Source organism: Papaver somniferum, chromosome 6, assembly GCF_003573695.1.
Source record: "Papaver somniferum cultivar HN1 chromosome 6, ASM357369v1, whole genome shotgun sequence".
Taxonomy (NCBI): Eukaryota; Viridiplantae; Streptophyta; class Magnoliopsida; order Ranunculales; family Papaveraceae; genus Papaver; species Papaver somniferum.
Genome location: NC_039363.1, coordinates 43831685 through 43846759, shown reverse-complemented (window position 1 = coordinate 43846759; position 15075 = coordinate 43831685). Strand labels below are relative to the sequence as shown.

Genomic DNA, 15075 nt, shown 5'->3' with positions numbered 1-15075 from the left:
AGCTATGCTCTTGGACCCAAAATTACCAACTTTGATATATTTACGGAAATGTCTAATACCTTATTGCCCTTCCTTTTCGATTTATTTACGAAAATGTCTAACGGGACACCAAAATTTGGTTACCAACACCACACAAATCCAATCATTTTGTGTTAAGTTGAAAAAAAGTTATGTGCCGCATTGACACAAAGTCACCATATATAGAGTCCTCCTCTCTTCGCTCGCCTAATAAACCTTCCTTTCCTACATCTTAATTCTATCATAAATGAAGATTGGCATGTCTCTTTTAAGGCTTTATATCCTCTTCACGTTGCCATTGTTTTGTAATACTTCAAACTATTTCTTTTTTACTTGGTTGCACTTCTAACTAACTAAACTGGATTTTGTGCTGCTATCTCTTAGACCCTTTGTCTTTTCGGTTTATTTACGAAAATGTTTAATGGGAACCAAAATTTGGTTACCAACACCACACAAATCCAATCATTTTGTGTTAAGTTGAAAAAAAATGTTATGCACCACATTAACACAATGTCACCACACTATATATAGAGTCCTCCCTCGCTTCGATGGCCTAATAAACCTTCCTTTCCTACATCTTAATTTTATCATAAATGAAGATTGACAAGTCTCTTTTAAAGCTTTATATCCTCTTCACGTTGCCATTGTTTTGTAACACTTCTAACATTTTTTGTTTTACTCGGTTACACTTCTAACTAACTAAACTGGATTTTGTGCTGCTATCTCTTAGACCCTTTGGTTCTAGTGTCATTTTTGTAGGATTCACCCACCAAACGGAAAGAGTCGTATATATTCCAAATAAGTATGCTACCAATTTAAACACCCTAAAAACACAGTAAAAAAAAATAGAAAACCTCTTTCCTCTCTAGTTTCTTCTCAAAATCAAAAAAACTTTTTTCCTCCTATAAAATTTGCTGCTCAGATCTAATTCATTTTGGACTAGATTTGAGCAGATTTTTTTACTTTTTCTAGTTTTCATAGATAGTTAGTAGTCTAGGATAAATTTATTTAAATTTTTGTTTCAATCTCCATTGCTTTTAGGAGATTTTTATGGTGTTTTTGGGGGTGTGTTGCCTTCTTTGTTTGTGTCTTCTCCTTTATGAAGATTCTTTATGCTCTCTCATGGAGTTTCTTTGTGATCTCAATGGAGATTTTAGATGGAAGTTCAAATGTGGAAATCAAGATTCAAGACTTTGGGCATATTACTCTCATATTTTTATGAGAAGATCTCTTTTTCAAGAAGAAAAAAATTCTTTCAAAATGGTTGGATTATAATCCCAAAACCATTCTCTCAATCGGAGGATTGTTTGGTACTCTTGTTGGTAATTTGTTACTTCTCTTCACAAATTACTCTTTGTTAGTACCTTTGAATTGTAATTTGATCTTTGATCTTGATATACTTGGAATCTATGTAATCTCTATTTTATCATGAATGAAATGTATGAGATTTATCAAAAAAAAAAAAAACGTATGTTGTAGAAAAGAGAAATGAATAAACTTTTTGAAACTCATTCATGAGATCCGATCCTAAATTCCATTGACCGAAAAAACAATAAACATGGCGGGGATAAAATGATGTTTTTTTTACCTTAAACTAGTGGTCCTAGACTAAGTCCAAACTCTTTAAATTGGCGTGAATTTTAGCAATCGACATTAATTAGCATCTCTGGAAAGTGGAAACCTGTTACTAAAACATCAGCATCATCACGAAATAATTCCCGTCCGTGAATCGTGATGATTGCTTTTAATTAATGGTTAAGTAATTTCCAAAAGGGTGTCCAAGTCGGTATCCGTCAGTGAACGTGTCGATAAAACATAAGAAGAAAAGGATGCGAGTTGTTCGACATTTAACGCAGGGGATTCTACAAAAGAGTGGGGAAAGACTTCTACTTGAACGGTGCCTTGTCTTTCTAAAACTAGACGATATATATACTGTTTCAGAAAGCTCTGTAATTTTGCATCTCCTCTTTGGAGTGCAATTTACCGAGTCTTTCATATCTTTTCTTTTTCTTTTTTCATTCTTTTTAGTATCTTTTGATAGCAGTTCTCAGGTTTGTTTGCTGCTGCTGGTTTCTTCATCAATCAATCTCGCTAGCTGGTGAGTAAGTATATTTGCACTTTTTATACTATTTGTGTAAATTGAAAAATAAATAAAAGATCATGTCATTCTTGCCTCGTAGATGAGCTAGCCTTTTTTGGCGGTTTTCATTGTTAATGTTACGGTTTGAGAGTGAAACTAATGAAAACCAGAAGGAAATGGCTACTGTCTAAATGAGTTTTTTTCATCATCGGAAAGATACTACTAGTAGTAATTAAGCAGAAAAATATATTTCTCATTTCTTGTATTTATCTTTAGTTTTTTTTTCTAAACAACTAGGAGTTTAACTCTATGAGGCGGTTAGCCGTTTTTGCCGGCCAGTAGACTCCAATAAGCTGACAGTATTTGAACGTGACGTCGCCAGGGTGAGCCAGTAATAAACTAAGACTTCGTTTCTGCTTCTGTGGTTAATGGCCGAAAATTTTGACTGTCTGGGGGCTATCTGACTGACAAACTCATCAGCTCAATTTACTTTTTAAGTCTCTGACTACTCTGATCAGTTAAACGGTCCTGTCAAACTCGTCACCTCTTCCAATTTCTCTAACAAACTTCATATGTTTCAGATAATCAGAGATCTAATTATTTTTTGTCGATTTAATTTTGTTCTAGTAAAATTAAGTGAAGAAGATGACGATTACACCTCAGATTTCCATCAACAATTCTAACCTTGTGGTCCACGGGAAGACCATATTGAAAAATGTCCCTGAGAACATTATCCTCACTCCAGGATCAGGAGTTGGGCTTGCTACTGGTGCATTTATTGGTGCCACGGCGTCACATAGCAAAAGCTTCCATGTCTTCCCTATGGGTGCTCTTGAGTAAGCCACCCACGACTAGCTCCTCCTATGAAAAAGTGAAATGTTATTTATGTGCTGAATATCAATTTGCTCATACTGTTTGATTTTAATTGTGAGCAAAAATTGTAAAACTGCAGGGGATTAAGATTCATGTGCTGCTTCCGATTTAAGTTATGGTGGATGACTCAAAGAATGGGAATGCATGGGAAAGAAGTTCCCTTGGAGACCCAATTCATGCTTGTAGAGAGCCAAAAAGACACTGTCGAACAAGTAGAAAATTCTCCTACAATCTACACTGTTTTCCTCCCCTTGCTAGATGGACAGTTTCGAGCTGTTCTCCAAGGCAACCAAAGCAATGAAATTGAGATCTGTCTAGAGAGCGGTGAGTAATATTGATGTAGGACATCTTCCTATTCCATTGTGTCAACTGTACCAGTTAACCCTTTTCGTATGTATCAACTATTATAGTTGATCTCTTAGTCTGTATCAACAATAATTGTTGATCCCTTGTGTCTGTTTTAGCTTATTTGCTTTGCATGTCCTTTACTTTTCTAGTTTAGGTAAAATTCTTTTTATTATATTTTTAGTCGGTCATGCTAGCCTATATAGAGGGAGGATCCGTGGACACTCTTAGATGGACAATATCATACATGATTTGCATCATTTTTTCCTCAAAACCCAAACAACAATGAATTTGAATCTAATATTTAGATGATACGTTCCTCTTATAAAATTCTAAATTCCTAACAAAAATGAGTACATTTCGAGACGTATAACTTCACCATCTACCCCTTTGAATTTCATCCGTTAAAAGTTAACGGTTGAAATTAAGATCGGTAGATGATGAGGTTTGGTATCTCGAATTCCGCTCATTTTTGGTAGGAATATAGAGTCTTATAAAAGGAACGTGTCATCCAAGTATTAGATTTAAATTCATTGTCGTTTGGGTTTTGCAGTGAAAATGGCGCAAATCATGTGTGATAGTGTCCATGGATCCTCCCTCGCCTATATAAAGGCCAAGCCTTCTTATTTAAATACACATCTTATTATCAATCTTTTAACCTAAGAATCTTGATCATTGAATCAGTTTTCTATTAAGTTTCTAAATATCCCTTTCAGTCCTATTCTGAGCTACACTAAATATTTATGATAGTTACACCATATGGGTTACATATGACCATCAACCATCACTACCAGCTCAGCCCATCACTTGATGGCAAAGGGGAGATAAATTAGTAAATAAAACTGGGTGGAGCAGAGCTGGATGGTTTACGTGAATGCAACTTAGTTGATCTTCCTATTTCTGATAAAAGATAAACCAACAGATTATGTACATGGTGATAGTAGAATTTGCCGCGTTCTGAAAAGAACCAAAATGATTGTGGTCCTTTTTGTTCGCAGGAGATAATGCTGTTCAAGTTAACGAACGTCTTTACATGGTCTATATGCACGCTGGGACGAATCCATTTGAAGTCATCAACCAGGCTGTGAAGTAAGTAACATTTATACCTACAAATACACAACTCAATTTCTTCTCTTACTGATAGTCGACGGAATCCTTTTGAGAATGCAAAAGGCAACTATTTTTGTTAACACCTGAGGCTGCGGGTACTGTTTTGTGTGAAACAGGGCTGTTGAGAAGCATATGCAGAGTTTCCGACATAGAGAGAAGAAAAAGGTGAGAATTTTATGAAGCCGTCCTCTCTCTTGGGTTTGCTATCTTTCTGTTCAACAGCAGGGAGGGGCCATGTCCTAGTTCATACCTTTTTTTTTCTTTTGGGCCGTGTCCTAGTTCGTACTTGTTTTTCTTGTAACTAAATGTATCTTTTTGTAATGTAAATTTTGATTTTCTATTTGTTAATGACTTGACTGTAGATGCCATCCTTCCTTGACTGGTTTGGATGGTGTACATGGGATGCTTTCTACACTGATGTTACAGCAGAGGGCGTTGAAGATGGTTTAAATGGGTAGGGAAAGCAACAATGTCTACTTATGTAGTTGGGCATGTCTTGCTCTTGTGCCGTATTTTAGATTTTCAAAATTTCGATTACTTCTAGCAAGATCTTTGACTACATGTTGTTGTACAAACAGCTTGTCCAAAGGGGGGACCCCACCGCGTTTCTTAATTATTGATGATGGATGGCAACAAATTGGTAGTGAAATAAAAGAGTCAAAGGACTGCGTCGTTCAAGAAGGAGCACAGTATAGCCCCTCCCTTCAATCTCTCTGTATATGTATGCATGTATGTATGTATGTATCGTGTTTAACTGTTTGAAAAACAAATAATGGTTGAAAGGACTTGCACTGAACATAGGATGCATCATGTTTTGGCAGTCATTGTCCAGTGGCACGTATTATTTTTCTGCAACAGGCAGCAAACTTGTGGTGAAAAAATTTCTGGTTTTGGTATTACTAAATCTTGCAGTTGACGTTCTTGATTTATCTTTCACAGATTCGCTAGTAGACTGACAGGAATCAAAGAGAACACCAAGTTCCAAAAGAGTGGCAAGGATAAAGACCAAGCCCCAGGCCTACAGCACGTTGTGACTGAAGCCAAAGAACATCACAATGTCAAGTAAGTGTTGTTGGTCACCTCAAGATTGTTTCAGCTCTAATAATAATTCTTTTCTGTTTCGTTCTAGACTTGTTTCTATATGTTCACCGCGTGGCTTTCCTGTAAGCTCCTCTTTTTTTCAGTCCACTAAAAGATTCAATTTCTTCTTGTTACCACATATTACTTAATTTTGCTGAAAAATGAACTCCACACATCATTGCTCGTTTTATCTAGAACTTGCCATAATAAGTGTGACTCCGGCGGAGTCATTACAGTATTCTTATTAGAGGGTTAAGAATTTGGTTAATTAACAACACACCACACACAAACATCTGTTACAGTAGCCTTCAGTTATAATCTTGGTACGTGATTGCAAGAACTTGATGAGCTTATACAATATCTTTCAAATACAGTACATGACATGCTCCTTGTGGAAATATGTAGGTTTGTGTATGTGTGGCATGCTCTGGCTGGTTATTGGGGTGGGGTAAAACCAGCAGCTGCTGGTATGGAGCACTACGACACAGCATTGGCATATCCAGTTCAGTCGCCTGGTGTACTGGGCAACCAGCCTGACATTGTTATGGACAGCCTTGGCGTACATGGTCTTGGTCTTGTACACCCAAAGAAGGTTTTCAATTTTTACAATGAACTCCATGGATACCTCGCTTCTTGTGGAGTTGATGGAGTCAAGGTTGATGTTCAAAACATCATTGAAACTCTTGGAGCGGGGCATGGTGGAAGAGTCAGCATCACTCGGAGCTACCACCAGGCACTTGAAGCCTCCATCTCGCGCAACTTTGCTGACAATGGTTGCATCGCCTGTATGTGCCATAACACTGACGGATTATATAGTGCTAAAACGACTGCGGTGGTGAGAGCATCAGATGATTTTTACCCAAACGACCCAGCGTCACACACCATTCACATCTCTTCAGTCGCTTACAACACTCTGTTCCTTGGTGAAATTATGCAGCCTGACTGGGATATGTTCCATGTAAGTTGGGAAAAACAGATAAAGTTCAACACCGGTATTATGATATAAATTTTCTTTCCCTATGAAATTTTGAATTTGTTCTGGACACATTCTGATTATAATATCCTTGAAAACAACTGGGTATGGTATCTTACTATTTGTATTGGTTATTAACTGTTGATATTTGGAAGGTTTGACGCTGGGTAAATTTTCTGTGCAGAGTCTACACCCAGCTGCCGAGTATCATGGCGCAGCTCGAGCTGTTGGTGGATGTGCAATCTATGTCAGGTAATGGCGTGTAGCTTGTTTCCTGTGAACTTGACAAATTCATTAATTGTATGAAGCTGAGTAATGTCTGATGAGAGTGTTTCCCATAGTGACAAGCCAGGCCACCACAATTTCAACCTCTTGAAGAAGTTGGTTCTTCCAGATGGATCAGTTCTACGTGCAAAACTCCCTGGAAGACCTACTCGTGACTGCCTCTTTGTTGATCCAGCTAGAGATGGAACCAGGTTTGGGTCTTTTGTAGTCTAAATGGTTCCGGTGAGTATAATTGTTGACTTAGCCGATATTTATTAAATTACATTTGCAGCTTGCTTAAAGTATGGAACGTCAACAAATTTTCTGGCATGGTGTGTGTGTTCAACTGCCAAGGCGCTGGATGGTGCAGGATAACCAAAAAGACACGTATCCATGACGTATCACCTGGTACTCTCTCTGGATCCATCTGTGCAGATGATGTTGATCTCATTGGTCAGGTTGCCGGGGCCGACTGGAATGGTGAAACTGTTGTCTATGCGCATAAATCAGGTAAGGAAGCTAAGATACCCTTTGTTTATTTCCTTCCCAGGACTCGCTCATTTATTGCTCTCATAGTAGATCGCTACGAACCATCTCTAACCACAAATACTTGTTTTGGTATTGCAGGAGAACTTATACGGCTACCAGTGGGTGCTTCATTGCCAGTGACTCTTAAAGTTCTGGATTATGAGCTTTACCATTTCTGTCCCCTGATGGTGAGAGCTTTCTCAACATATAAAATAAAATAAGTTTCACGCATTACCATATGGTCTTTGTTTTGCATTACGTCATTCATCTGAAATTTCCTAGGCTTAGAATCTTCTTTATCTGATAGAATGGACAAAAGGCTATGTCAGCATAAATCTCTCATGATGCTGCAGGAAATAGCTATTGGTGTATCCTTTGCACCGGTAGGTCTGCTTGACATGTTCAATAGCACCGGGGCTCTGGAGCAATTCAATATTCATAAAGATCTGGACAAACTACCAGAACTCCCTATAGGTGTAGTTTCATCAGATACTCCAATTTTACTGGGTGAAAACAAGTCCCTCGCAGCCACAGTAGTCCTCGAAGTCCGGGGGTGTGGCCTATTTGGGGCCTACTCATCTCAGCCGCCGCTTACATGTACGGTGGATTCAGAGGAGACCAGCTTTAACTACAACTCCGAAATTGGGCTATTAACTTTGACAATCCCAGTTACACAGGTGGAGATGTACAGGTGGCTTGTAGAAATCCAATTCTAGGCCAAAACCATATATGAAACTAAAGCATGTCTGGTGTTCTTTTGATCATGCGAGACCCTGTTGCTAATTTACTTTGTTGGGATTGTGAAATTCCAGCTTATAAGTGTTGTGCTAGCTACTCAGCAAAGAGATGTTACTTCTGAGGGAAGGAGTACTTTTAAAGAGATGATTTCATCAGTGTGCTCTTTGGATTCTGCAACAGGACCTGTTCTAGGTATTCTCAATAATTAAGTTTTCTATTTCTAGGTGGTGTGGTGTTGGTAATGATGTTTGGCATCTGCTATCTCTGTCTACGACATGCATTTGGTACTTGTTTTGCAATATATAGCTAACGCATGTACAACCTAGATATAATTTTTTACATCTTGGTAAATAATCACAGGACTACACAAGAACATCTTGGTATCTACTGTTGAAGACCAATGCAGCAGACACATCTACAACCTATGATATATGTTTTTTCATGTCAACAAATAACTTGGGCTATAAACATATTAGATGTTCACACGTCGACATGCGAGGAATCATATACTGAGACGCTAGAAGATTAAACTTCTAATAACAAATACCACAGACATATATATAGCCAGTCATGCTGACCCTTCCATTTACTTTACATGACTATTGAGTTTGAAATTCACTCTTGAGAAGAGACTGAAGCTCAAATAAGTACTCATGGCAGGCTACAATACCACCCCTCACTGTGAAATTCAGATCAAAGTGAAAAAACAGTAACTGACTAGAGAACTTACTGGCGTGCATGAAAGCATGGTATCATCTTTAGTATCAGGTGTCTGTTAAATTCGACCATACTTTTCAGGATAGATTGGTAGTAGGGTTGCAGGCTCAACGTAAGCTAGCAGCTTGTTCCTTCAGTCTTCAAATGTTTGCTTGTTCACGGAGTTGCTCCTGTACAAAACACAAAGGTGTTGAAAAGAACAAAAAGAGGGTTCAAGAGATGGTAAAAACATAACAGAGAGAGGATAACTGAGACCAGAGGTGAAATGGCACCAGATAATAATCATAACAGTAGGAGTCATACCATTAAAGTATTTTAGTTATAAATTGGAAAAATAAATTGGTTGCCTTCTGCCATGAAGAGTCAACAATGGGACTACCATCCAAACTGTGGGTTGTTTCGGCAAGGTTTCTAGGACAACCTATTTGGTTTGTCATCCCAAATATAAGAACCCGACCCAACCATCCTGACATAATTATTGTAGCTGTGCGCACTAGTTACAGAAATTGCCATTTACTGCTACATTTTTTTAGCAGCACATCGGTCAAGGTAAAGCCGTGGTGTGAAGATCCTTAAGTGTTGGACCTCCTGTCTAATGTTGCCCAAGGTCTATTCCATCTCTTCCTAAAACCCTCGAGAGTCAACTGTGGCCAGTGCAGGGACACAATCGAGTAGGCACTGAGAGAGAGGTCTTACATACTTTAACAGGATAACATGTCAAAAGTTTTTCCTACGCCAAAATCAAATCTAGTTGGCAGCAATCTTGAAAATGTCAAGATGGCTAAAACATGTCAACACAATTGAAATGAAAAGTTGCCATAATTTTGCTTTCGACAGTTCCAGTCGACAATTCCTGGGCTAGTCTAACTTCCAACTGATGTCTCATACAAGATAGAAACTCAATATCCTTAACACATTTAGAATGGACATCAAAGATTTTAATGACTCTTTAGACAGATACTTTAACTTACCTCTGTTACAAAGAAAGCATGGAATCCATATGGAACACGATTAGGTAGGTCAACAACTGCTACAGGATCAGATGGCATGGTTTTCGCATCAATTACATTCACTGCAGATTTTCTGCATCACCCATTTAAATATCAATTATATATTTGGAATTGTTAGCTGATAAAGGAAGATCAGGGTCAATAATAGTAGAAATTTACATGGGTAATTTCTCCTGATACTTACTTCTTCAGTATTTCTTATCCTTAATTACTCTATAGCTCATAATCTTTCCTCTCTCCATATTTATTTTTGATTCTCCGAAAACCAAAATCCTTGCTCGGAAATTCCAAGGCTTTGGCAATGAACCAACAAGGCAACATTCTTGATAATCTTATGTATGTTTAACTTTCTGAAATTGTTTATATTACTAAATGCAAAATGTACTAATACATATCTACTCTCATTATCCTTATCTTGGGGAATCAACTCTATTGGCAAATGTGGAAAGCTGGCTACTCTTTTGAACTTATGCACAATACTCGTAATATAACTCATGCTCTTGTGAAACTGATGCTAACATGTGAGCTATCGTCATGCCAGTAAACTAAAAAGGCGTTGAGCACTCCCAAAAGGATTGAGGTGAACGTTACTAGTAAGACTAAACACAATGTTAGGCAAGACCAAAATGGAGGGAGGTAGGGGAGGGTCAGGAAGAGAGTGACCAAAACATGTCTATTCATTGACACGTTTATCTGGCTCATAAGTTCCCAATACATAATAACTTTGTTTTCGATAATGAGAAAAAGCAGAGAGGAGTTACCCAGTAGTCTCATCATGTGCAAAGAATATTAAGTATCCATCATCTTCTTCAGAAGTTACACCAGGCTCACGGGGGACAAAAATAGCCTCTGAACCAAATCTTCCAGGTCCCAAGTCAAAGATCCCTTTGATATTTCCTCCAACCTCAAGTTCTTTTTTCCCAAGATCTGGTTCAGCATGGAGATCAAATTTGATAATTCCTGTCACTTTAGCAATGCTGTCCAGTATAGTTCCATAAACGTATCTTTGTTTCCTGAATTTTGCAGAAGATACATTTACAAAAACAGAACTTCGTTCTTAGCATTCATGATTACTCTGTCGAAGTTAATAAAGTTCCTACAGTTCTTAAAAAACAGCGAAGAATGAGGAATGTAGCTCTGAATGGTAAAGGAGAAACAGTAGACCACCTATGCTTCTTAAGTCATGGCACTATATTAAGCTCTAGATAAAATGATTTTAATCTTCATTTTTCTGTTTCAGAAACTTTGGAAACTAGGGAGTAAGGATAACACATAGATCAGCAGCAAGAATTCCATTTCATGGAGAAAAGATGAAAATTCTGGATAATCACGACTGCCGGTCCGCTCTGGAAAGCGGACTGTCCACTTCCAATTGTTCAGAATTAGCAAAATGTAAAAAGAAGAAAATTACCTGCCAGTGTAACTCTCATTAACCCGTGGAAAATCTACAGCAGATACCGACAGTTTCTTCTGGGAAGCTAAACCACTTTTCATGTTGAATCTCATCTCGTACCTGACGAAATATATAAAGTTAAAGAATTCCAGGCAGCAAAATTGGTTCACATATAATTTACTTATGAAACCAAAACGACTTACAGCTCATTAGTGAAATTTTCAAGCTTCTCTTTCACAGTTCCACTGACTATATCCAAATCTGGATTCTGAAGGCGGCAAGTGATCAAAACTACTTCATCACCTTCCTCCCAAGCATTGGCTAGTCAACAAGGAAGAAATCTTAGAATAGTAAGCCGAGACAGTGGAAATAGTTAAGAAATTATAGTCAAAATGTAGGTGAAAGAAAAAAAGAGTATCAGCATTGTTTACTGACAATACCACAGTGAACAATCTAGCATCCGTTGTGAACCCTCAATATAAGTCATAATAGTATAATACGCAAAAATAAAGGCAGCTATAGCTTACCATTGTGGAATATGAAACAGTTTGGAAGTTCGAACCATCTGATATGAAGCTCATTCGTTGCATATCGAGGAAGAACACCAAACCGAGCTTTCTTTGTTGCGTCAAATGTGAAAATTAGCTTCTTTTCCTTCACCATGTCCTGAAATATAAGACATGAAAAGAGACGACTTAAGTTGATGAAGCATTGGGGCAACCATACATATGATGAATAAAGAATCACAAACAAAGAACGGAATATTGTCTTAAGAAAACTTCCATCAAGATTACTTTGACATTTTCAACTGTGATATTTGTATTTCTTTTTTATCCTCCGTCTCCGCTTGTTCATCGTTTTCCTCTCCGGTTTTTGTGTTTTTTTAATGCGTTTTTTGTTATGCCGCCAGAATTTCAGGTTGCAGTTTGCTACTTTATAAATTTACTGGAAATAAAATCTCATATTTTTCTGCGTGAGGCTATTGCTCAAACTAATGTACAGACTTAGGTTCACCTAAACGCTGTTACGTGTATGGTTTGGGACGTGATTAGTTTATAGGGTAAGATGCAGTTTTTATATGCAAATTATTGGTTGCATTTACTTTATTCAAATTTATTGTTTACACCCACGAAGTTGAGGCATAAGGACAATGGGTTGCCAGTGACGCAAAAAGCACAACAGCATAATGCAACAAAACCTGGTACCTTTGGCCGGAAGTACAAAGGCAGATCCATAAAAACTGCATAATTTTCTGTGATGGCAAAGTCATGCATCATGACAGGATCTGCTATGGTGATTGGTACAGGATCATGCATGAAACCATCCTTAGATATGACTCGGTATGTACAATAAGGTGGTGCGTGTGAATACCCAAAGGTAAACATCTCACCTGTATTCAACATTACCAGTTGCCAGAAGAAAAGATAAGCAAAAAAACTACGCTTCTGTATGAGCCACAATCTGCAAACTTGAGGGATGTGCTTACCAGTAAATGGGTCGACCTTTGGGTGAGCGGTAAAGGAATGTGCCAATCTCTTGTCGTAATCGAGCATCCCAAGCGTCTGGAGATCACCGTCTTCCAAAACTTTAAGCACATCTATGGGATGAAGGGGAGAATTATTTTAAACTACTGAGGAGGATGAGAATACTGTAGCAACAAGTTTAAAGTTGGCAGTAGATCCACCCAAAAATACAAATAACAGAATAAAAAATGTTGGCGCTGGTGAAGAGAAATACAGATGTGTCCTCTTTACATGAAAAAGCAAGGTGCTAATCTATCCGGAAGGAGAGAGAAACATAACAGACGAGGCATTTACATATATCTAGTACAACTAATTGGTTCATAAGCACACTTACAGGGTTTATCTGCTTCTGAGAGGGCCAATAGTTTTCCGTGGTGATATATTAGAGCAGTATTACCTGACAAAAGGCATAAATAATTTAATTCAGCTTCAGCCAAACACTTAAAACTTAGTGACATTTAATCAACCTAAAATGAATTTTAAAACTATCGAGTCACCCAAAAAACCAAAACTAATTCAGGTAAATTGTGATCACTGAGAATGAATAAAACAATATCATATTAAGAAATAAGAAACCCACCTGTTCCAGTTCCATATGAAACATCCAATATTTTGAATTTTGCTCGAAGTAATTGCATGTTAACCATAAATAAACCAAACAGTCCTTTAAGGTCTCCAATCTGCGAATGACGTAGCTAGGAGGTCACTTGGCATTTAAAGCATACATGCATCAACAAGTTTAAAATGCACTTTTCAACCATCAATGTTTCTTACTAGAGTGCCGTCAAAAAATATCACAAATGAGCATTGATTAACGAAAGGAATCTGTTATACTCAAAATTATGGAAATGTTTAATGAATCATGGGGTCTTTCATAATATTTCATATTATGCACCAATGATTTGCTCTGAATTAAATTTGTCTTTCATAATAGTTCATATTATGCACCAATGATTTGCTCTGAATTAAATTTTGAATTTTCTGACATTTTGTTCCAGATCTGGGCAGAATTACTCCCAGATGTCGTGCACCAATTAGAAGCTAACGATTTAACTTTTGAATTAAGCTGGGTACCACATAAAAACTAGAATAATATAATGGAATGGAACCAAGTATCATATCTAGCAAACAGCACTTTGATGCAAAACATGTGAATCTAATGGAATTACTGGAGCTGTAGTGCTGTACAAACCAAATTAGGAAACTATGGTGCCTGCTAAATATCACAGGTGTGTAAAATCTAACAGCAAAACTGGAGTTGTAGAATCATTTGACATTAGTATACCTTCATGAATTTTGCTCCTTTAAAATGCTCTTCCTGTTTTAGACGAGAAATCCTTACATAGCGTGAACCATTCTGCATGAATTCAGTATAAGTTATATGATCCTGTGTCACCAGGTACATAGAGTAAGCCAACACAATCAAACCGTATGTTCAATTTCCGCAATTTAATGTTTAAACATCATGACTGACAAAAAAAAAAAAGCATCTTGGAATGTTCATCATAGGAGCCGCAATCAACTGTTTGTAAAAACCGAAATGCTATTTGGACAAATGAAATAAAGAAGAAACAGTAAGAAGAGAGAAACAAACACATACCCATCTCCATCAAACCTGCACCAGATAATCAAAGGATTATTTGGAGTGAGTTTTAAAATTATAGAAATATTGTAGGTAACCAAAACAAACGAAATCACAAACAGGAAGTCAATTAATATACCAGTGATATCCAGCGACAGGCATAAACTTAGGATTAGGACCGACCCTAACAAATTCTCCATTCAAGCATTCCTGTAACCACAGATATTAGTTGTTTAGTTTTGTAAATTCTGAGAAAGAGAGTAATACTAAATGAATTTGTCTTACAGGGAGGTATCCTTTGACAGGGAGATTCTGACAAGGAGGAGTCTCTTCAAGTACTGGAGCGAAATTCCCAGTTAAGTAGTGATGAGTCTGTTTAGAATCGTACATGAGCTTCACTATCAACTTCTCGACAACATCGACGAATTTTGAAGCAATTCCTTTGTTTGGGTTAGGATCCACCAATAAAATTCCTCCATCAATACTTCTTCTTGTACTCAACTGCTCTTTCGTCTCTGCCATTGAAGAAAACCACTACTACTATCTTCACTGAGTTTCCCTCTTTTCTGCGTATTAAAACCCCTCCTAAATGACCACCACGTCACTGATTATTTAGCCACAAAAATACGGACACTCTTTTTGTGTTTGTAATTAACGACGAGGGACCCACTCAGCTGGGTCTTATTTTCTTCTCTCATCGTTTGTTAGTTTCGCATTGTGCTGCGGCACGGCACCTAAAAGAAAAAGATTCGCCTACTGCATCTTGTCTTATTAGACCGGGTCTTATGGAGATGCCTAGCCATTTCCCAAATGTCTTTACACCTCAGTCCGGGAAGGGCCT

The 15075-nt window shown here is 37.6% G+C and overlaps 2 protein-coding genes across 7 annotated transcripts; one reads left to right on the top strand and one right to left on the bottom strand.

Annotated features, from left to right (window-relative positions):
* The first annotated feature begins 1896 nt into the window (after window positions 1–1896).
* Window positions 1897–8234, top strand: LOC113287415 (probable galactinol--sucrose galactosyltransferase 2). Of its 6 annotated transcripts, none has more exons than XM_026536168.1 (15): window positions 1897–1915; window positions 2063–2116; window positions 2726–2934; window positions 3051–3295; window positions 4315–4405; window positions 4543–4591; window positions 4789–4880; window positions 5005–5115; window positions 5366–5488; window positions 5912–6464; window positions 6664–6731; window positions 6821–6955; window positions 7036–7253; window positions 7371–7459; window positions 7625–8234. In XM_026536168.1, exons 3-15 carry the CDS (start codon window positions 2744–2746, stop codon window positions 7985–7987), a joined length of 2328 nt encoding a protein of 775 aa, XP_026391953.1. In that variant the 5' UTR covers window positions 1897–1915; window positions 2063–2116; window positions 2726–2743; the 3' UTR covers window positions 7988–8234. The 6 variants fall into 6 exon arrangements, with proteins under 6 accessions (XP_026391953.1, XP_026391950.1, XP_026391952.1 ...); XM_026536165.1 differs by lacking the exon at window positions 1897–1915 and adding an exon at window positions 2396–2481 and having other exon boundaries at window positions 1926–2116; XM_026536167.1 differs by lacking the exon at window positions 1897–1915 and adding an exon at window positions 2396–2481 and having other exon boundaries at window positions 1926–2120.
* A 247-nt stretch (window positions 8235–8481) lies between these two features.
* On the bottom strand, window positions 8482–14821 carry LOC113287416 (carotenoid 9,10(9',10')-cleavage dioxygenase-like). The gene is made up of 14 exons (XM_026536171.1): window positions 14520–14821; window positions 14374–14444; window positions 14249–14267; window positions 13938–14039; window positions 13233–13332; window positions 12987–13049; window positions 12616–12726; window positions 12335–12519; window positions 11657–11795; window positions 11333–11450; window positions 11148–11249; window positions 10498–10749; window positions 9698–9809; window positions 8482–8896 (listed from the first exon to the last, which is right to left on the bottom strand). Exons 1-14 carry the CDS (start codon window positions 14754–14756, stop codon window positions 8867–8869), a joined length of 1641 nt encoding a protein of 546 aa, XP_026391956.1. The 5' UTR covers window positions 14757–14821; the 3' UTR covers window positions 8482–8866.
* Between the last annotated feature and the right edge of the window lie 254 nt (window positions 14822–15075).